Below are 27,749 nucleotides of genomic sequence, written 5' to 3' on the forward strand. Positions count from 1 at the left end.
TCTGGATTGAGAAGATGTGCTAACTATTTGAAGCTAAAGTTACATCTCGTACAGTTCTTTAAGTCTTAGATTCAGGCGTCAAAAAATCCTACATAAACGCAGCCATTGGGCCTCGGAGACCCAACGGATGTATTCGTATAATGTTTTTTTTTTTTTTTAATTATTTTTATAGATTTTTTTCTTTAATATCCTTTTTCAATCCAAGTCGATGCTCATGGATGTGTATTTGCTCAGAAAATGTGAATCATTGATCCTATTAGTTAGAAGAATCCCATACAAGTAATGAATCTTTTTTTTTTTTTTTTTGCAAAACAATTTTTTTGTTCTTGGTTTTCAACTTTTTTTCTCTAAAAAGTTGAGGCTCATGGAGGAGTATTTGCTCAAAAAATATTATTCACTAATCCTTTTATTTAGAATGTATATGCCCACAACTGTCAAATCCTACACCGATGCAGCCATTCCAGGATGCTGGCCCTATGGATGTATTCGTGTAAAGTTTTTTTTAATTTTCATATTTTTGTCACTGAATTATTTGTAACCAAGTAAAAGGAGCATATAATGAGGCTCATATAAAGAAAATAATGATATAACATAGTAGTACAACAACATTTATGCGGGGCCTTTAAGGCCCCAGGCCTGCATTCGTGTCGGATTTTCGGGTGAAATGTGAAGAATGAAGATTTTCCCACGAGCCTGAATGATTTTTTATTTATTTATGTCACTGAATTTTGTGTAACAACATGGAAGTCGGTGAAAATGAGGCTCATTCCAAAAAAAAATTGTACAGCATAGTTTTTGTAACAAAAAAAAACCTTGTGGGCCTCCGAGGCCCAATCACTGCAACCAAGGGTTAAGAAAACAAATATTTGTTGTTGTTTGTGTTGTTGCATACATGCTGGAGCTGGTGCCCACATCTAAGAATGCAAAGTTTCTGGTGCAAGACAGTCTTTCACTAACCAGTCAGCCAGGACTGACGTTAGTCTTAAGGTGGCAAAAAATTGTAATTTCTTCAGGATTCCAGCAATAACCTGCCTATTGTAAATTAAATAAACCATGGAATATTTAACGTCCACCAACTATTGCTAGTATACAGGACACCCTGTTTAATGTCCATCTGGTGACAACTACTCGTAGTAGTCCTCAAGCATTGATCAGTAGAACGACAGTAAGGTCATTGATTGACCACCTTGCCTGTGGAGAACAGCAGTAACATTTTATAATCCCCACAGGTAAAATGGAGTCCACTACCTCTGAGCTTGTCAAATGTCAAATTGAAAAACTTTAATGTCAAAATTGAACACATGACGATTAACATTCTATTATTATGAAAGCAGAATGAGATTGCATTCCACAACTAGTTGCAGGAAAGGTACAGTGAGGCTAAATTGCACACTGTAAATCGGTTTGCCAGGCAGTGTTGTGAATTTAGCAAAGTTTATGTACCGTAGCATAACCTACACTGAAATGGCAGCACAAGCCTTAATGGTTGCCATCTGGTCATTCCTGGCATTGAAGGTCCAACAATGGGCCCAGCCTGGGGCTAAGGCGAAATGGACAAGGCCGATTGTCCAGCAAAAGACAATTTTCCATGACGACGTGTCATTGCATGCAATCGTCTTCACTTCCTGGTCCTCCGCAATCACGATTCCTCAACTGGGGTGTGGTTACCTGACCTATATGGTTAATTTATTGCACCAAATCCCATACATTTTCTGACATGCCACCAACTTGTTTCAGTGGTTCTGGAGAAGCTGCTACCTGAACTTGCCTCCTTTCTGGAGATCATCGACCATGAACCGCTGGGGACGACAGCTCGGCGCAAGCAACAACTCATCCAGACTTTCATCCGGCAGATCCGCACAGCACCTGGTGGGTTTATGTTTATATTATGTATGTATATATATATATATATATATATATATATATATATATTCTTTTTTTATATATAAACAGGAATCACTAAGTGTGATATATATAGCTTTTTTTTGGAGGGGGGTGGGTGGGACCTCATTATCCCCTCACTCCCCTCTTTGTACAAGCTTTAACCCCCTCCCACTACCCTATCCACTTCTTCCTTTCCAACTCACATACCCTGCCTGTTCGACCCCATCTTTTATCCAATTTTCCTCCTTCATTCTAATTGTTTTTTCTTGTTAATTTTCACCTCCAATTTTGTTTAATTATTGTTTTTATTTGAACGGAAATGCCAAAGTTTTTTTTTTTTTTTTTTTTGTTGTTGTTGTTGTTGTATACAAGATCGAGGCTCGTGAAAGAGCGAACATTAATCGCACAGAAAGACAAACAGACACACAAAACAAATAACATCGGGAGCGGTAGACAAGATGGGGAGAGAGGGGGAAGGACACAAACACAATATTTGAGAGCAGGGACCGAGAGACATGGAGACATCGAGAGAACTGTGGGAGGGAGAGGGCTTTGGGGGGAGGCATGGGAAGGGGGGGGCGGGGGGGAGAGGTATAAAACATATGGACACTGCCAGGACTTCCAGGAAAGAAGATGGAATTTCAAACAAGGTGGATCTGGGGTGAATTAGTGGGGATAGAAAAGATCAAGGTTTTGGATGGGGGAAGATAAGAGATGGTGGTGAACAGCTGTTTTAAAGACCTGGAGGGAGGAGTGTGATTGAAGTGAGTGTGGGAGTTTGTTCCAGAGGTGGGAGAAAAGAGGCATGAAAGAGTGAAGGTGAGCAGACAGCCGAGATTTCGGCAGTTTAACCATCAGAGGGTGGCTGGCAGATCTTGTGCGACCTGGAGGAATATTTGGGCGACAGAGCACAGAGAGAGCTGGGGGAGCAAGGCCGGAGAGGAGTCGGTAGCAGACAGAAAGACCACCTACCTGCCTGCGGTGAGTGAGTGAAAGGCCCTCAGAGATAGCTTCATCGCGGGAGATTCCAATGATTCTGAAAGCTTTGGATTCAACAGCGTGAAGCCGAGCCAGGTGTGCGGCAGGAGCACCAGCCCATAGGGGAGAACAGTATTCCATTGAGCTGCGGATGAAAGCCTTGTATGTGGTGAGGAGCTCAGGTGTGCCTAGGAAGGACTTCGCACGACGGAGGATGCCCAGTCGGCGACTGGCTTTGGAGGCCAGCTTGGAAATGTGGTTTTCCCAAGAAAGATCATGGCAGATAGTGAGACCCAAAAGCTTGAGCGACAGAACTTCTTGGAGAGGATTGTTGAGAAAGTAGATGGGAGGGTTGTCCAGTCGATCTTTTCGGAGAGACATAGTAAGAGTGTGAGATTTGTCAGGATTGAAAGACATGTTCCACTTGTTTGACCAGTCTGTGATTTTGTCCAGGTCTTCAGAGAGTGAGGAGGCTGCAGACTGCCGATCTGAGGGAAGAGGAATGGAGCGGCAGAGAGTGGAGTCATCAGCAAAGAGATCGAGAGGATTTTCCAGAGAGTCGGAGAGATCATTGATAAAGACCAGAAAAAGCACAGGGCCCAGTACACTGCCTTGGGGAACTCCAGCCTGAACAGGAAGGGGAGATGAGAGAAATCCATTCAGGGCCACACGTTGACTACGACCAGAGAGGAAGTCCGCAAGCCATGCATGGAGATTTCCATGGATACCATAGGAGGAGAGTTTGGTGAGCAGAGCTGGGTGCCAGACCGTATCGAAGGCACGTGATATGTCAAGGGAGACAGCTCTGATTTTCCTGTTTGGCATTGAGGACCTCCATCCATTGTTGAGACAGCAGAAGCAGCATGTCCAGAGTAGAGTGACCTGGTCTGAAACCAAATTGATGATCAGAGATCAAGCCATTGGAGAAGAGGAAAGATTTCATATCCGAAGCAATGATGGATTCCATGACTTTGCTGATAATTGGGAGCAGGCTGATTGGTCTGTAGTTGCAAGGATCTGTTTTTGCACCTTTTTGTGTAAAGTGGTAAAGTTTGCTGATTTCCAGGATGCTGGCAGATGACCTTGAGCAAAAGATAGGGTGAAAAGAACAGCGAGAGGGTGAGATAGAGCGGCAGAGCAGGATTTTAGGACCCGTGGGCTGATGCCGTCTTGTCCAGTTGCAGAATCAGAGTCGAGGTTTGACAAAAACTCCTCCACCTTGTCACGAGAGAAGGACACAGAGTCCAGGAGCAATTGGGTTCGACTGGGAAAGGTGGGAACAGAGAGAGATGGGTTTGGGACTAAGGATTTTGAGGCAAACACAGAGTTGAGGCATTCGGCTTTGTCACGTGCGATGTCAACTGTGTGGCCATTTGAGGTAAGGGAGGGGATGGAGGGGGAACAAACACCAGAAACGGATTTGACCAGACGCCACCAGGATTTGGAGGAAGGAGACAGGTTTGAGAGTTCATTCTTGAGTGAGGAGAGATAGTGCTTCCTGGCACTCCTGAGGGTGGACACACAATTGTTCCGAGCTTGGTGGAAGGAACTGAGATTGCCTTCAGTTGGATTAGCCTTCCAAGATGCAAAGGCAAGTTGTTTCAGGGCAACTGCCTCACCACAAGATTCAGTGTACCATGGACGGGAGGAAGGGTAAGACAACTGAAGGCGAGATGGGATAAATCTGTGCATGAGAGAGATCAGTTTGCTTTGGAAGAATTCCCAGGAAGAATTGATGTCAGAGGCAGTGGAGATGGGAGACCAATCCAGACGATTGATGGCTGCTTGAAGACCGTCCCAGTCGGCCTGAGTGAAATGCCAGACTCGTCGACGCTGAGGAGGCTCTCTGAGAATGGCCAGAGAGATGTCCACTTTGACAAGCACATGATCAGAAGAACCGATTGGAGCAGAAGAAGAGCAGCAGACATTAGCAGGGAAGTTTGTCATAACCAAGTCTAGAAGAGAAGATACTCCATTGGCTGAGACCCGGGTCAGGAAATTGACAGATTGTGTCAATCCCAGTGAGTCACAGAAGTCCTTTGCTGAGGTGCCATGACTGGTGAGAGAGGAACCCACACCCAACCAGGTGGCATGATGACAGTTGAAGTCACCACATATGAGGAAGAGAGAGTTGGGATGAGTGGATAGAAGTTGGTCCATGTTGTCAGACAGTGAAATGTAGATGGAGTCATCACTGTTTGGGGGACGGTACAGAACACATATGAACAAAAGGTGGGAGCGGAGAGGAAGCCGTAGCCAGAGGTACTCCTGGGGGTGAGGAGGAGAGAGGGCAGTGCAAGGAGAGTGAGGAAGAGAGTTTTTGATAAAGATAGCCACCCCACCACCAGGCCGAGGCTCAGGTCTATCATACCGGAGGAGGGAGTAACCAGGAAGAGATATTAAGGAATCAGAGACATCTTGAAGGAGGAAAGTCTCTGTTAAGCAGATCAAGTCTGGATTGTCAGAAGCAACCTGTATGGAGAGATCAGTCATGTTTGAGCGAAGGCCCCGGATGTTTGAGGTCCATACCGTTAATGAAGAGAGAGGGGGAGCATCGGGTACAGGACAGGGGAGGGGAGGAGTAGGGTAAGATGAAGGATGAGAGGGGGAGGTAGGGAGAGCAGTTGATAGTGTGTCAGAGATTGCAGAAGAGTTCCAAGAAAGGGAAGGATGAGGAGGATGAAAGGTTTGATGGTGAAGGGATGAGGCACAGTGAGGGGTTGTTTGAGGGGGGGGCAGAGGAAAGTAGAAGGTTGGGGGGGGGGTGGAGGTATGAGATAGAAGGGAGACGAAGTGGGGAGGAGGCAGCTTTGAGGAGGAGGGGGGAGGAGGGAGAATTGGAGAGGAATGGTATGGGGGGAGATTTAAATGGGAGGGGTTGGGGGGGAGTTTTGAAGGGGAGGAGTGAGGGGGGAGTTGAGGAGGGGAGGAGTGAGGGGGGAGTTGAGGAGGGGAGGGGCAAGGGGGGAGTTTAGGAGGGAAGGGGCAAGGGGGAAGTTTAGAAGTGGAGGGGCAAGGGGGGAGTTTAGGAGTGTAGGGGCGAGGGGGGGGATTTGGAGGGGAGGGGCAAGGGGGGAGTTTAGGAGGGGAAGGGCAAGGGGGTTGTTTAGGAGGGGAAGGGCAAGGGGGGAGTTCAGGAGTGGAGGGGCAAGGGGGGAGTTTAAGAGTGGAGGGGCAAGGGGGGAGTTTAGGAGTGTAGGTGCAAGGGGGGGGATTTGGATGGGAGGGGCAAGAGGGGAGTTTAGAAAGTGGATGATTAATGAAAGACGAACATTGAAAACAAATTGGGTTTGTTGTGATTTTCAAGTTAGCAATCCGATTCAGAACGATGGAGGAGGGATGGAATGAATGTGAATTTAGACCATGTAGTGAGGGAGACGTATAAGATATTGAATTTCTTTTTTTTTGAAGTGGAATGAGTTGGAGAGGAAATTGAGAAAAGCCTTTTAAATAGGAAGAAAAACAGCATGTTATAAAATACCACTGAGTAAAACACTGAAGGGGAAAGGTTAAACATATTTAAATAATATTTAAACAGAACCGTGAACAATCTTATATGCACAAAATACCAATGGGGGGAGAGCCGAGAGGGACCACCACGAGTCACGTGAACAGGGCAAACGGTGGATGGCAAGGAGATAATGGGGGCGGGGCGAGCAGCACACCTGGACAGAAAATACAGGATGAGACAACAGTACACGTGGAGAAAGGAAAATAAATGTTTTTGGTTTGTTTGTTTTTTTTGGGGGGGGGGGGGGATTTAGAACGTTAGACAGAGTATTATGTTCGGGGTAGAAGGGAAAAAACTAAGAGCCAAGCAAAACACGCTTAAGTTAACAAACACCGACGGGGGTACAACTACAAGGCCGCACACGAGGAGCAGAACACGATTAATTAATTACGAGTTACAGGAAATTCAAACCAAAACTAACTATAATCAAACAACAACGCATGGTCGATAAAATAACGAGTTGAAATTTGACAATCTATCTGAGGAAATGGGGGAGAAACACGTGGTCGAAGAACGAACGAACGAATAAGAATGAATAAACGAATGAGAACAGAGAAGGAAATATTTTTTTTGTTTTTTTTGAGTTGAGATTTACATAAGGAAGTAGGCTATGGGGTGAAAAGACTGGGAAAACAGAGAACGAAAGTTATTGGATCACAAACGACGGACCGCTGAGAGAAAAACAAAGCCTCAAGGTTGTACAGTGTACACTGTACAAGGCCTCAAGACACGACACGAATTAACACGATTTTCCATACAGGTATGAAAGATTTGCACCGAAAGTCTTCGTCGGGAGACAATATATACACCATAAAATAAATACAGTTATAACGAAAATACAAATGGGAACAATAACTTAACTTCGATTTCGATGGATAGCGTGGAGAGCTGAGAATAAACGAACCCTCGCCAGCAAGACCGGAAACGGAAGGAAGTTATCCTTATTCTGGTTGTTTTTATTGTTGTTGCTGAGACGTCTCCTTGTGATGAAGAAGACATTGAGCCAGGCGTTCCCTTTGCAACGTTGAAGGTACTTTATTGTTCTTTGGACAAGGGTTCTTGCTCAATTTTCAAATTCCCCACCTGGGCTGAGTTGACCGTTTTGCCTCACAAATAACTTTCCGGGTATGTAACCCCCTCGGTATGTTTTCCCCCAAGGATAGGCCTCTGTGCAAGCCTCAAGAAAGAAATATATTAAATGTTATGTTGTTGCTGGTTTTGTGTTTTCACTTCCGGTGACAACATTGCATATTATCCGTTATACGCACGTGTTCTCTGTTTCAAGGAGGAATCGTAGCAGAGAAACGAATTACCTTCGGAAAATTGATGCACCCCAACCAATATAACTTTTCCCATGCCCATGAAGCTTCCGAGAATAAACATTCCAGTGACTGCAGGATTTTGTTCCTCACTGCTCTGATAACGGTTAATTAAACCTCAAATGATTGCTTAGCAGAATATATATATATATATATATATATATATATATATATATATATATATATATATATATATATATATATATTATATATATTTATATATTATATATGTGTGTAGCGGTTCCCGCTGCGCGACCTGCCATTTCTTTTCGTCTATCTGGACGACATCCTCGTCGCCAGCACGTCCCGCGCCGAGCACCTCCTCCACCTCCGAACACTGTTCGGTCGCCTCAGCGAGCACGGCTTAATTGTCAACCCGGCCAAATGCCACTTCGGCACGACGACCGTTGACTTTTTGGGCCACCGCATCACCAAGACCGGGGCCGTGCCGCTGCCGAACAAGGTCGAGGCCATCACCACGTTCCCGCGTCCCCGTTCCATAAAGGCCCTACAAGAGTTCCTCGGCATGTTGAATTTTTATCACCGATTCGTGCCCCGCGCTGCTCAGCTCATGCGGCCCCTTTACGAGGCCCTCCGGGGCAAGCCGGCCAAGCATGACATCGTTTGGTCCGCGGCCATGGACGCGGCCTTCGCGAGCGCAAAACGGGCCCTCGCCAACGCAACGCTGCTGGCTCACCCGGTGCTCAACGCGCCCATCGCCCTCACTACGGACGCCTCCAACTACGCGGTGGGCGCCGTCCATGAACAATGGGTGGACGGGGTTTGGCAGCCACTCGCTTTTTTCAGCCGGAAACTCCGGCCGAACGAGTTAAAATACAGCACGTTCGACCAGGAGCTGCTCGGTCTATTCCTGGCCATTCGCCATTTCCGACACCTCCTGGAGGGCCACCCGTTCACGACTTTCGTCGACCACAAGCCGTTGGTCTACGCAATGGCCAAAGTCACGGAGCCGTGGTCGGCCCGCCAGCAGCGCCACCTCCCCGCCGTGTCGGAATTCACCACGGACATCCGGCACGTCGCCGGCAAAGACAACGCCGTGGCCGACTGTCTTTCTCGGGCCAGCGCGAACGCGGTCCACCTCGGCGTGGACTTCGCGCTCATGGCGGCTGACCAGACCACCGACACCTCGGTGCAGGCCCTCCGGGCGGTGGACACGGGCCTCCGCCTGGCCGACATCCCCTTCGCGGGCACCGTCCTGCTCTGTGACATCTCCCAGGGCCAGCCTCGCCCCATCGTGCCCGTTTCCTGGCAGCGCCGCATCTTCGCCTCCATCCACAGCCTTTCTCACCCGGGCCGGAAAGCTTCTCAGAAGCTGGTGTCGGCGCATTTCGTCTGGCACGGCCTTCGACGGAACGTCCACGACTGGGCCAATGCCTGCACGGCCTGCCAGCGGGCCAAGGTCCACCGCCACACCCAGGCCCCGCTAGCACCTTTCACCGTGCCTGCACGGCGTTTCGACCACGTCCACGTGGACCTGGTGGGTCCCCTGCCCCCATCGCGGGGGTTCACCCACCTGCTCACCATGGTGGACAGGACCACCAGGTGGCCGGAGGCCGTGCCCCTCACCTCCACCACCACCACCGACGTGGCGCAGGCGTTCATCGCCACCTGGGTCGCGCGCTTCGGCGCACCGGCAGACATCTCGTCCGACCGCGGCCCACAGTTCATGTCCGAACTTTGGGGCGCGGTCGCCCGCTCGTTGGGGGTCACGCTGCACCGCACCACGGCCTACCACCCCCAAGCCAACGGGTTGTGCGAGCGGTTTCACCGCTCCATGAAGGCCGCACTCATGGCCGGCCTCCAGGACGACGGTTGGACCGACCGGCTGCCGTGGGTCCTTTTGGGCCACCGCACGGCCCCCAAGGAGGACCTCCGGGCATCCGCCGCCGAGCTCGTCTACGGCCAGCCGCTCCGCGTCCCGGGCGAGTTCGTGCCCGACGCTACCAATCCCTGGTCCGCCGCACACCAGCGCTCGGACCTCCAGGAGGCCGCCCAACGATTTGCCCCCGTGCCAACGTCCCGCCACAGTGGCCCCCAGTCCTACATCCCCCCGGCGCTTCGCACAGCGGAGTACGTCTTTGTGCGTCATGACGTGCACCGGGGACCACTCCGGCCGCCATACGATGGGCCCTTCCGGGTCCTGCGACGGGGCGACAAGTCCTTCGTCGTCGACGTCGGCGGCCGGTCTGACCGGATCTCTGTGGACCGCCTCAAACCGGCGCACGTGGACGTCGACCGACCACCACAGTTGGCCCTTCCTCCGCGGCGAGGCCGCCCCCCGTCCACAGTTCCCCCTGCTCGACCACCCACCACCGGATCGGACCCCCCCCCCCCCCCACGACCCTCCAGGGGTCGCTTCGGCCGGGTCATCCGGACCCCCCTTAAATTGACCCTGCCGGTGCAGGTCGATTCTGGAGGGGCATGTGTAGCGGTTCCCGCTGAATGTACACAATCGCCTTGCACCTGCCAGGACGCGGCCAGGGCGGGATCGCCATGCCGGGCTCGTCCGGACGGGCCCAGACGCGCCTCTCCTGGGCATGCCCAGACTCGCTGTTCCCGGGCACGCCCGAACCTCCCGGGCACGCCCAGTCTCGTCTTTCCCGGGCATGCCCGCTCTCGCCTTTCCAGGGCTCGCCCAGAGCGCCCGGGCACGCCCAGCCTCGACTTGCCAGGCCGCGTCCAGGACGCCCGGGCATGTCCAGACTCGCCTTTCCAGGGCTCGCCCAGAGCGTCCGGGCATGCCCGCTCTCGCCTTTCCAGGGCTCGCCTAGAGCACTCGGGCACGCCCAGCCTCGGCTTGCCAGGCTGCGTCCAGGACGCCCGGGCATGTCCAGACTCGCCTTTCCAGGACTTGCCCTTGACACCCGGGCATGCCCGGTCTCGGTTTTCCCGGGCAAACGCCCCGGCATAAATGTGTATATATATTGCTGCCCGATAAATGGGCTTGTCAGAATACCTGAGCTGTTTTGTTTCAATAAAGCAACTCGGACGAATTCCGTCTTTGGTCGCGTCAATTCTTTCGACTCGCGTTGGAGCGCAGCTCCTTCATATATATATATATATATATATATATATATATATATATATATATATATATATATATATATATATATATACATATAACTGTAAGAAATAGTAGAAACTCCACAGTATGAGCAGGGCGTCTCATTTGCATTGAATAAATAATCGTTAGATTAAATAAGACGCGGACGTAGCTTCAGGACGTCGATCTTTAATTGTCGACAAGCTTTCGACCAACAAAGGTCTTCTTCTGAGTCGGCCCCAAGTTCAACGGAAGTTGATCGAACGGAAGTTCGGAAGTTCAACGGAAGTTGATAAACTGATATCGAACTCAATACATTGACAGTACTGTGTTAAACTTCTGTACGTTTTCCAGAAGTATCTCTTTATTTTGCACATTAGCCAAATTTTTTTTTTGTTAATGTGACCTTTAAAAGAAACAAAAACCACATTTGATATTTGTTATATTATATCACCTTTATCTATCAATATTGTTGAAATGAAGATCAAATAGCTGTATGTTGAAATATTGAAAAAGTCAAAACTTTACATGGGGTGCACTTACTTTTTCACGTGACTGTATATGTATATATACTGTATATATGTATATATATATATGGAAAAATATATATCCAGTTCATCGCAAACCAGCTCGATGGGGTTTAAGTCTGGAGACTGTGCTGGCCATTCCATGATTTGAAGTCTACCAACTTGTTATTTTCCTCGAAGGTCGTTTTAACATAGCCTGGAGGTGTGTTTGGGGTCATTATCTTGCTGTAGGATGAACCCCTGACCAACTAGGCGTATACCGCAGGGTATTGCATGGTGCTGCAAAATGCTGTGGTTGCCCTTTTGGTTGAGGGTGCTAGTTACGCTGTGCAAGTCGCTGACTCTGGATCCAGCAAAAGAGCCCCAGACCATCACGCTTCCTCCTCCATGTTTGACAGTTGGTGTCACACACTGAGCAACCATCCCTCCGCCTACTCGACGGCGTACAAAAACCCTGTGTGATGAACCAAAGATTTCAAATTTTGATTCACGGTCCATAAGACCTTCTCCAGTCTTCAGTAGTCCACTGGCGGTGCTTCATGGCCCAGGCAAGCTTCTTCTTCTTATTTTGCCATCTTAGCAATGGCTTTCTTACTGCCACTCGACCTGTCAAACCTGCAGCTCGAAGTCTTCTCTTCACAGTTGAAACTGACACTTGCAACTGACACTTGCTTACTTCGACCAGTGTTAAGCTGTGCTTGAAGCTGTTCTCCTGTGAGCCGCCTATCACGCAAGCTGTTGACTCTCAGAAACTTGTCTTCTGATTCTGTTGTGGCTTTGGGTCTGCCAGACCTCTTCCTGCCAGAGTTTCCTCCAGTTTCCAATATACTACTTCCTGCAGTGCAATATGGTCCAAATAATGCTTCAGAGGGTGTAATAACAGTCTGTTCCAATACTGCTTTTATACAGACAGGGGGTTTGTAATCAAGTAATCAGCAGAGGTTGGGACACCTGTAGGAATTGTTTGCATCAACTTTCAAGGCTTAATTTACTTACATTGCTGCAGAACAGCTGTAAGTTGTTAACCCATTACTTGTTCCCTGAAGAATGCCTTTTTTTACAATATAACTGTGCAATTTACATTACTTTCCCGTTTTTGCTCACCTGAGCTTTTATTTTTAACCTCGAGCAGTTTACTGCTTACCTTTGTACCATTTCAGGTTATTCACTGGACTTGAATTGCTTAAATTTCAATAAAAACTGGAAAAACAGGTGTTCTAAAACTTTTGACCGGTCGTGTATATGATGTGGAAACATAGTAAGGCGAATTATATTGTTTGTACACCTTGAGAGATGAAATGCAGGCCTTTTGTCACTTATTTGAGGGAGCTCCAGATATTAATATGGAACTTTACAATCCAATATAAGCGACAGTCAGGTCAACTCTATATCCATCCTCTTATTCCTTCTGATCCAAAACTCGATGGTGTTTGTGAGTTTATTATTCTGTTTGCTTGGGTGTGTATGTTCTGTGCAGGTGAGGATGAAGAATACATGTACATGAACAGCATCGGACTACTCAATGAGGCATCTCTGGTGCAAGGTATCAGCTCTCCTTCTTCTTCACCACATACTGGTGTAAATATTGGCTGGAAAATGTGGTAAATCCATGTGATAGATAGAAGGAAAGAGAGGGAATAAGGAGAGGTAATTACGAAACTTTGTGTATGCGTGAGTTTGTGTGTACATGTGTGTATCATATACAAAGCTAGTCGCCTCTGTCTGACTGTCTGTCTGTCTGCCTTGTGTCGACTCATAAACCACTGGACTGAATTAATTTAAACTTTGTGGTTGTAGCCCAGGAAGATTTGAGGTTGTTTAAAAACATCCATAGCCCCGTTTTTTCGGCTTAAGTGTCGCCACAAATTCTCTATGTAAATGTATCGTGTAGCGCCAATCCTGGTCGGAGTGGGTATTCCAAGTCATACTGCAGGAAATTTGTCAATTCTCTGCATGAAAACTATTGACATCAGAAATTATCATGATCATTTGAGGTGTTTGTTTAATGATGTGCACTCCTGCATCATTGAACCGAATTCGCATAAAATTGCAGCTTGTGTTCAGGCCTCAGGGTGTGCAGCAAAGGTTTTACGGCATTGGGACTGTTACGTCCAACTTGTTTGGTAACATTAAAATGTGGGAATTAGTATAATACTCTACTGTATTATCTGCATGAAAGCAAAATTTGAGGTAGATTCAGCGATGACCCAGAAAATCTGGGGGAGTGGGTGAAAATGCAAACAGACGAGTGGATAAATACATGGAGGGGGAAATGGGTGAAGGAGGAGGTTGGTGAAGGAGGAGGTTGGTGAAGATGTTTGGTGGAGTAGATGAATGGGTGAAGGAGGAGGTTGATGAAGGAGGGGTTGGTGAAGATGTTTGGGGGAGTAGATGAATGGGTGAAGGAGGAGGTTGATGAAGGAGGGGTTGGTGAAGATGTTTGGGGGAGTAGATGAATGGGTGAAGGAGGAGGTTGATGAAGGAGGGGTTGGTGAAGATGTTTGGGGGAGTAGATGAATGGGTGAAGGAGGAGGTTGATGAAGGAGGAGGTTGGTGAAGATGTTTGGGGGAGTAGATGAATGGGTGAAGGAGGAGGTTGATGAAGGAGAATTTTTTTTTTTTTTTTTTTTTGTATACAAGATCGAGGCTCGTGAAAGAGCGAACATTAATCACACAGAAAGACAAACCGACACATAAAACATATAACATCGGGAGTGGTAGACAAGATGGGGAGAGAGGGGGAAGGACACAAACAGAACATTTGAGAGCAGGGACATGGAGACATCGAGAGATCTGTGAGAGGGAGAGGGAGAGGGCTTTGGTGGGGGGGGGGGGGGGGGCATGGGAAGGGGCGGGCATGGGAAGGGGGGAGGGGGGTGGGAGAAGTATAAAACATATGGACACTGCCAGGACTTCCAGGAAAGAAGTTGGAATTTCAAACAAGGTGGATCTGGGGTGAATTAGCGGGGGTAGAAAAGATCAAGGTTTTGGATGGGGGAAGATAAGAGATGGTGGTGAACAGCTGTTTTAAAGACCTGGAGGGAGGAGTGGGATTGAAGGGAGTGAGGGAGTTTGTTCCAGAGGCGGGAGAAAAGAGGAATGAAAGAGTGAAGGTGAGCAGAGAGCCGAGATTTCGGCAGTTTAACCATCAGAGGGTTGCTGGCAGATCTTGTGCGACCTGTAGGAATATTTGGGGGACAGAGCACAGAGAGAGCTGGGGGTGCAAGGCCGGAGAGGAGTCGGAAGAACACAGAAAGACCACCTACCTGCCTGCGGTGAGTGAGTGAAAGGCCCTCAGAGATAGCTTCATCATGGGAGATTCCAATAATTCTGAAAGCTTTGGTTTCAACAGCATGAAGCCGAGCTAGGTGTGAGGCAGGAGCACCGGCCCATAGGGGTTGGTGAAGATGTTTGGGTGAGTAGATGAATGGGTGAAGGAGGAGGTTGATGAAGGAGGGGTTGGTGAAGATGTTTGGGGGAGTAGATGAATGGGTGAAGGAGGAGGTTGATGAAGGAGGAGGTTGGTGAAGATGTTTGGGGGAGTAGGTGAATGGGTGAATGGGTGAAGGAGGATGTTGATGAAGGAGGGGTTGGTGAAGATGTTTGGGGGAGTAGATGAATGGGTGAAGGAGGAGGTTGATGAAGGAGGGGTTGGTGAAGATGTTTGGGGGAGTAGATGAATGGGTGAAGGAGGAGGTTGATGAAGGAGGAGGTTGGTGAAGATGTTTGGGGGAGTAGATGAATGGGTGAAGGAGGAGGTTGATGAAGGAGGGGTTGGTGAAGATGTTTGGGGGAGTAGATGAATGGGTGAAGGAGGAGGTTGATGAAGGAGGAGGTTGGTGAAGATGTTTGGGGGAGTAGATGAATGGGTGAAGGAGGAAGATTGAAGTCAGTGAATGGATAGAGTGGAGTGGGCAAAGGAGTTGTGAGAAGTAGATAAAGGGGTAGAAAAGGTAATGAGAGAAGGAATATAGGTGGAAGTGGATGATTGGGTTTAGTGAAAGTATGTTAATGTGTAATGTTGTTGTTTAGTATGTAGCCTGTGGCTGCTGGTTGCATCATTTTCTGCAAGCAGGGCTATGCTACTGATACAGACCCTGTTACCAGTGAGCTGGTACTCATTTTGCCGACCTCGGTAGGATGACAGGCTAAGTCAACCCACCTGGTGTTATTTCAACGGAACAACAAGGGCTTAAATTCAAGACCTTAACATCTTAAGCCGGGCACCTTAACCGTTAAGCCAACACCAGGCTTTGAAGGCCTAATGGGGTAGTGGGATAAGGAGAACAAGTGGGAAGGGATGAAGACTTTGAGGGGAATGGGAGAAGGGTTGCTGAATAAATAGATTAAAGGGAGGATGTAGGTTTGCAGGTGTTAGCTGCAATAGGTATATACATACAGTCCCTTCAGAAAGTATTCACACCCCTTGACTTTAATCACATTTTGGTTTTTTTCAACCTGAATTTAAAATGAAAAAAATTGAGGTTTTTTGGTCACTGATCCACACATAATATCCCATAATGTCAAAGTGGTTTTTTTATGCCTCCGTTCACGAAGTCGCCGGAGCCATTATGTTTTCAGGTTGTCCGTCCGTCCGTCCGTCCGTCAGTCCGTGATAGGTTTTCGTTGACGAGATAACTTGAGAACGTCTGTCGGGATCTAATTCAAACTTGGTACAGATATGAATTTTTTTTTTTTTTTTTTGTACACAAGATCGAGGCTCGTGAAAGAGCGAAAATGATGTAAAGATTGTAAAGATTAACTGTTGATGTAAAGATTAACTGTTGAGAATTTGGGGCCAATAGGTCAAAGGTCAATGTCTGTTATAGGTCTATAACTTGAGAACTGCTGAAGGAATCTAATTCAAACTTGGTACAGATATGTACAATGATGTAAAGATTAACTGATTATATTTTGGGGGCAAAGTTCAAAGGTCAAAGTCCTAATGGGTCTATAACTTGAGATCGGCTGAAGTGATCGAATTCAAACTTGGTACAAGAATGTATAATAATGTAAAGGTTAACCTTTTATAATTTGGAGTCAGGAGGTCAAAGGTCAATGTCTGTAATAGGTCTATAACTTGAGAACGGATTATGTAATCTAATTCAAACTTGGTACACATATGTATAATGATGTAAAGATTAATTGATTCGATTTTGAGGTCCCGGGGTCAATGGCCATAGGTCATGTCAGGTAGAAATGTGATAACTTGTGAACAGCTGAAGGGTTTTTAATTAAAACTTGGTGCAGGTATGTATAATAATGAAAACATGAACTGATTAAATTTTGGGGTCAAGATTTCAAAGGTCAGAGGTCATGTCAGGTAAAAATGAGATAACTTGAAAACAGCTGAATGGATTTAAAGCAAACTTGGTACAAGAATTATAATGATGTAATAATGTGGGCGGACGCATATCGGTCGATGTCGTGACTTCGAAGAGTGGCGTTCTAGTTTTTTCTTAGAAATTATTCCAAAATATTTAAAAATGAAAAGCTGAAATGTCTTGAGTCAATAATTATTCAACCCCTTTGCTATGACACTCTAAATTGAGCTCAGGTGCACCCAATTTCCTTTGGTCATCCTTGAGATGTCTCTCCAACTTGATTGTAGTCCACCTGTGGCCAATTCTATTGAATGGACATGATTTAGAAAGATACACACCTTTCCAAATAAGGCCCCAGAGTTGACAGTGCACGTCAGAGCAGAAACTCTACCATAAACCCTACCGTAAAATCTACAATTAACTCTACCACAAACTCTGTCATAAACTCGACTACAAACTCAAGCAATCAGACAAGAAGGAACATGGTCAGGGAGGTGACCAATAACCCAATAACCACTCTGACAGAACTAGGTTCCTTGGCAGAGATGGGAGAACCTGCCAGAAGGCCAATAGTCTGTGCAACATTTCACAAATCTAGGCTTTAAAGGGAGAGTGACCAGACGGAGACCACTCTTGAGAAAAAGGCACATGATGGCACACCTGGAGTGTGAAAAAAGGCACGTGAAAGACTCAGAGAATGAGGCAAAAGGTTCTGTGGTCTGATGAGATGAAAATTGAATTATTTGGCCTGAATACAAATCACAACATCTGGCAGAAACCAGGCACAGCTCATCACACATTTAACAGCATCCCTACCTTGAAGCATGGTGGTGGCAGCATCATGCTATGGGGATGCTTTTCAGCAGCAGGAACTGGTAGATTTCTCAGGATAAAGGGACCAATAAATGGAGCCAAACACAGGAAAATCCTTGAGGAGAACCTGCTTCGGAGTGGAAAAGACATCAGACTGTGGGGAAGATTTACATTCCAACAGGACAATGACCCCAAGCATACAGCCAAAGCAACACTGGAATGGCTTCAGAATTAGAATGTGAAAGTCCTTGCGTGGCCCAGACAAAGCCCAGATAAAGTAAATGAAGAATGTGTGATCTGAATGAGCTCTTTATGTAAAAGTTTACAAACATAGTAATTTTAAAGTATAAATGTCAAAAGTTATAAAATAAAACAATTGTTTACATTTTTATGGGTTGCTTGGTGATGCAAAGAGGCAGAGTTTATGATGCGAAGTCAAATGAAAAACGTTAAGGGGCAGAGATTTCATGAACGGAAGTTCAAAACAAACCGCGATTGTCATATTCTTGTTGCTCTTCCCTTGTTGCACGTCATTAACAACAGAGCCAATTTGAATTATCATGTTAAGTTTGTGTCTTTCCTTGATGACACGTGTGTCTTTGTGTTTGTGTCTTTTCGTTGTGCTTGTGTTTGTGTTTGTGTCAAAACACAGTTTGTGTCTTTTCGATTGAATTTAGATTGGTATGATTGTGCAATCGGCTCCGAGAGAGGTAGGCGATGCTATGTCTGGTCTTGGTTGTGTATATATACTGACAGGATAGCCTAGACCCTAGACCCGAGACTCTAGAGGTATTGGTGAACTGTTTTTCCTGTGTTAAAATTTCAACATTCATAAACTGACACCTTGGTGCATCAATTTGTGTGCCCTCCATTGGATGGATTTAACGTGGAGGAACCATCTTATCGCACTTGTTGTTGGTGTACATGAAAGATTTGTTGTGTCTTCCCTGAAGAGCAGGCAAATTATCGAATTTCCCAATTATTGAATGTCATCCAATTATTGAAATAATTCCAAAAAAGCCTGAAACCTTTACTCGAGTATCCTGCAACGGAATGACAATTGGTTCTTGAATTGAAACATTTCCCAACTTGAGTTAAATGTCCAAAAGAGTCTGTCAAGAGTTTTCCCCAAAACACTTGCTTGCTGTATGCTGTAATTGCCAAAAAAAAAAGTTTCTAACGCCTGTTTAGGTTAACTGATACTGTGGGTAGCAATGTAGCAGCTGACACTGCCAAAAACAGTGGGCGGTTTAATGTCTTTGGCAAACAGAAACGAAACAGGGAGTTGCATTTTAACTTTAATATCGCCATTCCCAGCTATATTTGACAAAATCTTGTTGACTGATGGATGTTTTAGAAATGGTGGATGCATGGCAGGTGCCTCCGGTTCTTCAAAACGCTTGCAGCAAGTGGTGTTATTGCACATGTGTTCCGAGTTACCACTCTAGTTAAGTGGTGCTGTTCAACATTTACATATGTATGTCAGTGGACAGCCCACCCAGGCCAATGTCAATTTCCCCACCTGGAACCAAAATGCAGGGTGTCCATAAAGTCCTTGTGCAACTTTGAACTTTTCTAACTTTTGATGTACACATGGTATAAACAAACTTGTAAATGACAATACAAAGTATAATTCATCAAGTTTTGCTATTTTTATCTCTGCCACCAAAGGTGGGTGGAGGTTATGTTTTCACCCCCGTCTGCTTGTTTGTTTGTTTTGTTACGTGCTCCTCCCCAACCCCCTGGTCATGGTGTACCTCCGAGCCCCGAGAGGAGTCACGGCAGAAAAATGTGTTATTCTGTATGTCAAAGATCAATGGTGAAGCCACACCAATTGTTACCAACAAACAAATATTGTATTAAAATCACACAAGAATAACAGTACAACAATAATAGTAATCAAAAGTACAATCAATATATATCCTATGATGGTACCATCAGGTTCATACAATATAACTCACTGTGCTCCAAGTGAGCAAAAAGAAGAAGATTCTCAATGTCTCTAATCCCCGGCTTCAAGCCAAAGTTGTTGTCTCTTTCCCGGCTTCAAGCCAAAGTTGGTTCCGGCTTCAAGCCAAAGTCGATCCGCTCCAGCGATCGTCAGAACGATGTCCAATCGAGACCAGAATCCCGTTCGGATGATAAGTACAGTCCCGCTGCCAAAGCTGCGCAAAGGCGCCCTCAAGGCGACTGGGAAATCCAAAGGCGCCTTCCAGGTGACTGAGAAATCACACCCTCGGGTATGGACGTTTCACGGCTCACAGTCGGCGAACTGCAAATTAACCTTCAAAATCCACGTTACACACACCCACACCAGATAAACGTCTGAATGTGGTGAAAACGGCTGAAGCGAAGCAAAGAAACCTTGCGCGACACGCAAAGCGCGCGAGTCAAAGTGGCCGACGGCCCATACTCGAGACGTAACGGCCCGACGATGATTCTCTTTGGAATCGACCGCAAAACCTGACACGCAGGTTGATCTGTCACAGTGATAACAACTCTGTCGCAGGAATCCCTTTCCAGGGAAACCAAAAGTTCTTTCGTGACTCTCGTTCATCAACGTTCGCTCGAAACCTCCAAGTAGCTCGGCTCCTTCTTGTCCGACTCACTCGCTCCGCCTTCTTTCCTTCTCTTCCTCTTCTTCGTCGTCCGGTTCCGGTTTCATTTAAAACATTAACTTTTATCTTTTGAAAATAGCAATATCTATTTCCCTTAAACGACAACAATAATAGTATATGGAATCAAAAGTTTGTTACAGTGGATGAAAACCACAACAACGGAAGTGACGAATCCGTAACAGTTTGTCTGTTTTTCTGCCTGTGAACAAGATATCTCAAAACATTGTATACGGATTCAAACGAAATTTGGCAGAGATGTAGCGTATGTTACAAGGACGAAATGATTCGATTTTGGTGAAGATCCGGATTCGGATCCGGATAGTAGAATATTTTAAAGTGATTCTTCACCATTGGGAGATGGGGCCAAAAACTATACATAGCAGATATCTCAAAACGTTGTGGACGGATTTGGATGAAACTTGTTGGACTGGTTGTGTGTGTGATGAGGACTAATTGATTCGATTTTGGTGAAGATCTGAATATGGATTCAGATCCGAGAATTATTTTTATTATTAATTGATTCTTCACCATTGAGAGGTCCGGTGAAAAGCGGCATCTAACATGAAATTTCAAACAGTTATGGGCAAGTTGTGACTAAACTTGGTGGACGAGTTGGTTCGGTGACAAGAACAAGCTGATTTGATTTTGGTTCAGGTCTGAATCCAGATCCGGCCTATCAGTGTGATACAAAATTAAACTGTTCACCAGGCGGAGGTATGCGCTCTAACGAGTGCCGTTCTAGTTAATGTTGTTATTGATGTTTTCATCAATTGATGATTAGATAATTGATGATAATTGATGATAATTCATGATTGATTGGATTGAATGATCGATAGATGTGGACCAAGTGCTTGGTCACCCACCTTGTTCGCATGCCTGTTTCCATTGGACTACTTTTATTTTGTAAAACTGTTGATTACTCCTCAAAGCTACATTATTTACATGAACTTTAGGCTACAATCACAAATGCAACTAGATATCTGCCACCCGACAACTGGAGGCTTACCCTAGGACCTAGGTCGATTGCCCATGACTTACCCTTATCCTATGATCCTAAATTTAGCGATAGATTGTAAATTAAGAAAATGTGCCCCCAACTACAACATATTCATCCATAAAACCCAGCATCATGAAAATCAGAGGAAAATTATTCAAGTTCTGATCAAAGACGTGTTTTTGTGAATTAGGTCATGATCCGAAAAATTAAGTCAAGGACACTAATCAAATATCAGGTGCACAACCTCGATGCAGGTGCACTACTATGATGCAAGAACACCGAGGAAGGCCAAGCGGTCTTTGAGATTGAGCAACAACAACAACAACAGGCATTTTAAGGCCATTTTCCCAGTTAGAGCGAGTTAGCCTTGCGGGCCCCATGACAATCTTCTCCATCTTGCCCTATTTTCTGCATCTCTCCTTGTTAACCCCCTTGCCCGCATTTCTTCTTCCACTATCTTTAGCCAAGTCTTCCTCGGTCTTCCCCACCCTCTACGTCCTTCAAAATTAATTTCCATCACTCTTCTCAACCAGTCACTTTCATCCTTCCTCAACACATGACCAAACCATGTCAACCTGTTTCTCTTCACAGCATCCATCACAGGCTCTATTCCCATCATCTTTCACAATTCGTCATTTGTCTTCCTCTCTCTCAACGATACTCCACACATCCACTGAACCATTCGCATTTCCACCCTTTCCAGCCTTCGTTGCTGCTCTATGTTCATTACCCATGTCTTGCTCCCATAAATCATAACACTTCTCACACATGCAGCATACACCTTTCCCTTCAGCTTCAACGACACTCCCCTCCTCGTCAGCACGCCACTCAGTTCCTGAAACTTCTTCCATGCCCATCTCACTCGAGCAACCGTTGCCGAGTCTGATCCACCTTCTCCATTCAGCATGTCTCCGAGGTAGCAAAATGTTTTCACACCTTCCAGCTTCACGCCATCTCCAAGTTCCAACTCAACATTTCCTCCATCTGCAGCTCCCTCTGTGCACACCTTACACTTGAATGTAGCTGCCACACTGGTTAATGACCCTCTCAGAATCTCAGACCACAACATTTTTGATGAACCCACTCAGCGCTCATTGTACATTGAATGGAGTTCACTCCGACACCCTTCCTGCACACAGCATACGGCCACTTCCCAGTTCTTTCTACCTCACCACATGCTTTACCACTTGCCATCACCTTCGTTTTTTCTGATATTCACCTTCAGACCTTTTGTCTCCATGCATTCCTTCCACTTGTTCATCTTCTCATTCAGTCCATCCATACTTTCCGCAATCAACACCAGATCATCTGCATACAACAACTCTGCATACAAAAACATCTGCAAACATCTGCATACAAAAAAAAAAAAAAAACTCCCACGGTAAACCCTCCTTTACATTCCGAGCCAGCACCTCCATCACAGCTACAAATAGTAGTGGACTTAGTACCGACCCCTGATGCACTCCCACCTTCACCTCAATCTCACCATTGTTCCCGTCCTTCGTCCTTACAGCTGTGCACGCTCTTTCGTACATTGCCATCACAATATAACAAATTCTTGAGATTTAATATGAGCTTATGAGATTAAGCAATAACAAAAAAATATTATTTTTTTCAGACCTTGACCATTTGACCTTGACCTTTAACTTGGAGGGTTATGATGTAATATAAGCCTACATGTGCCTTGCTCTAAGCTATCTGGAGTGGGTAATTTCGGTCTGCGTGGACAAACCTTTGTCAAGATGAGGTGAAAATTGTTAAACCCTGCCTATGGCATCCAAGGCCAACTCCACACATGGTTTACTGACTTCCTCTACTCTCGTAGCGAATATGTTCCACTTAACGGAATCCTTTCATCTCCTCTCCCTGTCAAGGCTGGAGTGCCAAGGCAGTGTTCTGGTCCCAGTCCTAGTCCTGATCTTCATCAATGATCTCTTTATCTATTTACTGATGACTCCATCCTCTGCTGTGACATTCCTCATCCTTCAGACAGATGCGTTTGAGCCTCTTCCCTCTTTTCAGACCTTCACAAAATCACAAGGTGATCAAATACTTGGAATATGTCTTTAAATCTTGACAAATCTCACACACTCGCTATCTCTCTCCGACAGGGCCGCCTGGCAATGCCCAACCCCTCGCCGATCTACTATCTTGACAACCCTCTTTGAGGAAGTTCAGTAATTAAAACTCATGGGTCTCACTATCAGTCATGATCCTTCTTGGGCAAACCAAATTTCAAAGTTCGCCTCCAAAGCCGGCCGCCGACTGGGCATCCTCCGTCATACAAACTCCTTCCTTGGCATGTATGATCTCCTATCCACATGCAAGGCCTTCATCTTCAGCTTTATGGAGTACTGCTCTCCCCTCCAGGATGGTCCCTCTGGCTCACATCTTGCTCAGCTTGATGCTGAGGAAACCAAGACCTTCAAAATCATCGCAGACACATCAGTGGTCTCTGTGTCTTCTACGGCCTCCAATCTGGTCGTGCACCATCTGCTCTTTGCATGCTTTGTCCCCCTAGGTTTCTGCAGGGCACACACGGTCCACCATCAACCCCCTACTGGTGAAACCCCCCGAATCCAGGATCACTGCTCACCTCAACTCATTTGTTCCTCCTCTTTTCCAGCCTGTGTAATCAACTTCCACATTCTCATTGATGTAAGTTTTCCTTCCCGGTCTTCAAGTCAGCAGGTCACCACCATCTCAGACTATCCTCAATCCAAAATCATGATATTTTCTACCCTCGTTAACCCCCCTTTTCCCCCTGCCCCCACCGCAATCCCTTCTCCTTCCAAGTTTCGAGTTTGTCCAAGTCTCCCCCTTTATTATATTGTCCTTCAACTCTGCTGTTTGTGTGTCCCCCCCTCTCTCTACTGTTCCTTTTGCATCCTGATCCATTCAGTGTACTCGCTCTTACATGAGCCTCAACTACATACCCGCCCCCCCCCGGCCCCCAAAAAGTCTACAATTAGGTCATGAAGTTACAAATCATGTCAAGGTCGAAAAAAAAGGTCAACCCGCATACTTTTTATTCCATTATTGAGGCAAAATTTCATGGCGAAAATTCCATCTGGATCCTAGATACAGCTCGGAAATTTCAGAAATAAGGTATGCTGGAAAGGATTTTTTTTTTCTAAATGGTGGTTTAGTACTCAGAGGGTCTAGGTTTAGTACTCCAAGGGGTCTAATAAACTCTGGGGTACCATTAAAAATTGGAGGCACCAATTGTAGAAACAAACCCTATAACAGGCAGAAGCTTCCTGCTTTCCTGTAGGCCATAGGGGGAGGCTTAATTAATTAAATAACTCAGCAGCAACTGGAGAACGTTTTCACCAAGTAGGAAAATCTGATTGAACGATGAATTATGAAACATGGCAGTTAAGTTGAAGCCAAAAAACTAGAACTGTATTCAGTATAAAAAAAACAAAAACTATAAATTATTCCTTCATACAACATTAATAACTTGTTTATATCATGCGTACATCAAAAGTTATATCAGGTCAAAGTCGCACAAGGACTTTTTGGGCAGCGTGTATGTGTGTGTGTGTGTGTGTGTGTGTGTGTGTGTATATTTGTGTGTGTGTGTGTGTGTTTGTATGTGTGTGTATGGTTGTGTGTGTGTGTTTGTGTGTGTGTGTGTGTGTGTGTGTGTGTGTGTGTGTGTGTCTATGTGTTTGTGTGTGTGTGTATATTTGTGTGTGTGTGTGTGTGTTTGTATGTGTGTGTGTGTTTGTGTGTGTGTGTGTGTGTGTGTGTGTGTGTGTGTGTGTTTGTATGTGTGTGTGTGTTTGTGTGTGTGTATGTGTTTGTGTGTGTGTGTGTGTTTTTATGTGTTTGTGTGTGTATGTTTGTGTGTATGTGTGTGTGTGTGTGTGTGTGTTTGTGTGTGTGTATGTTTGTGTGTATGTTTGTGTGTATGTATGTGTGTATATGTTTGTGTGTGTATGTGTATTACTTTATTGCAGCTCTTAAATCCATGATATAAACGTTTTGTTCATTTGTTAAAACAGAAACCTTGTGGACCATATTTCAAAATGATTATACAGACTTGGCATTTAATATGGAATATATTTTTTTTCTTGACTTGGGTTTACTTTCTGAACTCAGTATATCAATCTGGTGAGTTTCTTTTACCCTTCGGTGATGTCTTTGTTGAAAGAACCATGTCACTGATTGTCTTTCGCAGCACGAAGTCAATAACAGGATTATATCACAGGTGACGTGACAAAATGTAAGGACAGGTACATTTGCCGATTGCCTTCACAATCGGGTACATAAGGGTTGTTGCGTTCTGTATTAGTGGAAAACAACTGCTGCACGTCTACAAAAGTTATTGCCGCTTCCTCTGGAGATGGTCCGTCAACTTGACAATGCTGTTTGTCATGGAGTGGTGGCTTTACGAAATTCTGGCATGGAACAGCGTGCTATTGCTCGGCAGTATGGCATCACTCAAGGTCAGGTGTCAAAGATCCTGAAACGAAATGCTCAGAGGGGTGTCCCTACTCCAATACCGAGGCCAGGACGTCCCCGCAGAACCACAAGGAGGGATGATCGCCAGCTGCACCGGTTAGTCCGCAATGGCCGTACCAAGTCAGCTAATCGGCTTCGGGCTGAGTGGCAGCAACTGACAAATGTGCCTGTATCCAGAAGGCTAATCAACCAACGACTGGTTGAAGCAGGCTATCGTGCCAGGCGTCCCCTGAGAAAGCCACGCCTGACCAGACAACACAGCCAGCGCCGATTGCAGTGGGCTAGAGAGCACCGTCAATGGCAGCCAGGACACTGGAATCATGTCACCTTCAGTGACGAGTCTAGATTTCTGGTCTATCGTCAAGATGGCCGCGTCCGAGTGCGCAGACAAGTGCATGAAGCCCACAACGAAGATTGTATAGTGCCAAGAGTCCAAGCTGGAGGTGGTGGGGTGACCGTTTGGGCTGCTTTTCATGCAGGGGGCAAAACTGACCTGGTTGTTCTGAATGGAAACCTGAACAAGTTCAAGTACAGGGTCATTCTGGAAGAAACATTGCTTCCATTTGCTTGTGCAGCCTTTCGAGGAAACTTTGTCTTCCAAGATGACAATGCACGGCCTCATCATGCTCGCATGATCCAACACTTTCTTGCTGACCGTGGTGTAGAGCATATGGAGTGGCCTGCCATGTCCCCGGATATGAATCCGATAGAGAACTTGTGGGCAGAATTAACGCGTCAAATCGACCACTTGGACCAGCAGCCGACCTCTGTGCGTGAATTACAGCAGGCTATTGTAACTGCATGGCATGCGATTCCTGTCCAAACCTTGGCAAATCTCGTGAACAGCATGCCTCAACGTGTACCTGCTCTCCTGAATGCTCGTGGGGGTTACACGAAGTACTGAACTGTAATTTTACTGTCCGTAATCCCAGTCATAATTTAGCTTTTGGTTTTGTTGAAATTTTTTTTGGCTAATGTGCAAATTAAAGAGATACTTCTGGAAAACGCACAGAAGTTTAACACAGTACTGTCCATGAATTGAGTTCGATATCAGTTTCCATCACTTTCGAGGATCAATTTATTTGTTTTGAAACGTCAAATGTGGTTTTTGTTTCTTTTAAAGGTCACATTAACAAAATCTAGAATAATTTCAACATAATTCCAATGAACTTTTGGTTCTAAGACATCTTGAAAAGTAAGTTCACCCCCACAAAAAAAATATTCCATATTAAATGCCAAGTCTGTATTTACCATTCTGTGCTTTAACTTTTACTTTTAAATTCAGTTCACAATTGCAGCTTCCATTGTTCCTTCATTCCTTCAGCTTTCGGTGCCTTCAGTCCACCACTTTAAAAGTTCCTATAACCAGAACTCTGCAATTCACCCATGGCTGAATCCTTAATGGCCACGTGTAAATATCCTTCCCATTTACTCGTCACATCATGTCGACCATCTGATACACAGGCACAGACTTTTTCCCAAACTTTTGAATTAAACCGTTAAATTCAGATGTTTTCACTTTATTCTTCGCGGCAGTCTCTCTCTCTCTCTCTCTCTCTCTCTCTCTCTCTCTCTCTCTCTCTCTCTCTCTCTATCTCTATCTCTATCTCTATCTCTCTCTCTCTCTCTCTCTCTCTCTCTCTCTCTCTCTCTCTATCTCTATCTCTATCTCTATCTCTATCTCTATCTCTATCTCTCTCTCTCTCTCTCTCTCTCTCTCTCTCTCTCTCTCTCTCTCTCTCTCTCTCACTCTGCTGAGTTCTTCTCTTCTGCCAAAGCATTGTTGAATAGTCTGGTATTTATTATCAAAAAGCTACAAAGGAAAGAACATAAAACTTTACAGAGTAAGTCTCAAACATAATTATTTTGAGTTTTCCGAGATGAGGTATCCAAGAAGAAGGAAGACTCACATTAGTAACTTACTCCAGAGTTTCACCATCACCTGTTGATACGTTGATATTGATTATGGAGCAGTGTTGACCTCACTTGCCTGTGTCAACTGAGGTTTCCTATCAAAGGGCCTAATAGTATACACATGACCGGACTGTTCAACCTCCCTGGAACCACAATTGAGAAATCTTTCTCTGCTTCCTGCGGTTTCCATTGAAAATATTATTCCTTGGTACTATTAGTGAAGATAAACAAAACAAATCGAGCTTTAGATGATTATTGTTTTTATAACCCAACACACAGTAATGACTTTCCCGAACCTCAACTGATTATATCAGCTTTAGATGATGTTTT

General features: G+C 45.6%; 1 protein-coding gene across 3 annotated transcripts in view; it reads left to right on the plus strand.

Annotated features, from left to right (window-relative positions):
• Positions 1-27,749, plus strand: part of LOC137414483 (actin filament-associated protein 1-like) — a 263,066-nt gene that overhangs the window by 12,964 nt on the left and 222,353 nt on the right. For all 3 annotated transcript variants that reach the window (XM_078773714.1, XM_078773716.1, XM_078773715.1), the window contains exons 2-3: positions 1,738-1,869; positions 12,761-12,826. In XM_078773714.1, coding sequence (XP_078629840.1) covers positions 1,738-1,869; positions 12,761-12,826 — 198 coding nt within the window. The remainder of the gene's footprint in view (positions 1-1,737; positions 1,870-12,760; positions 12,827-27,749) is intronic.

Source organism: Myxine glutinosa, chromosome 3 (assembly GCF_964187855.1).
Source record: "Myxine glutinosa chromosome 3, kmMyxGlut1.1, whole genome shotgun sequence".
Classification (NCBI taxonomy): Eukaryota; Metazoa; Chordata; class Myxini; order Myxiniformes; family Myxinidae; genus Myxine; species Myxine glutinosa.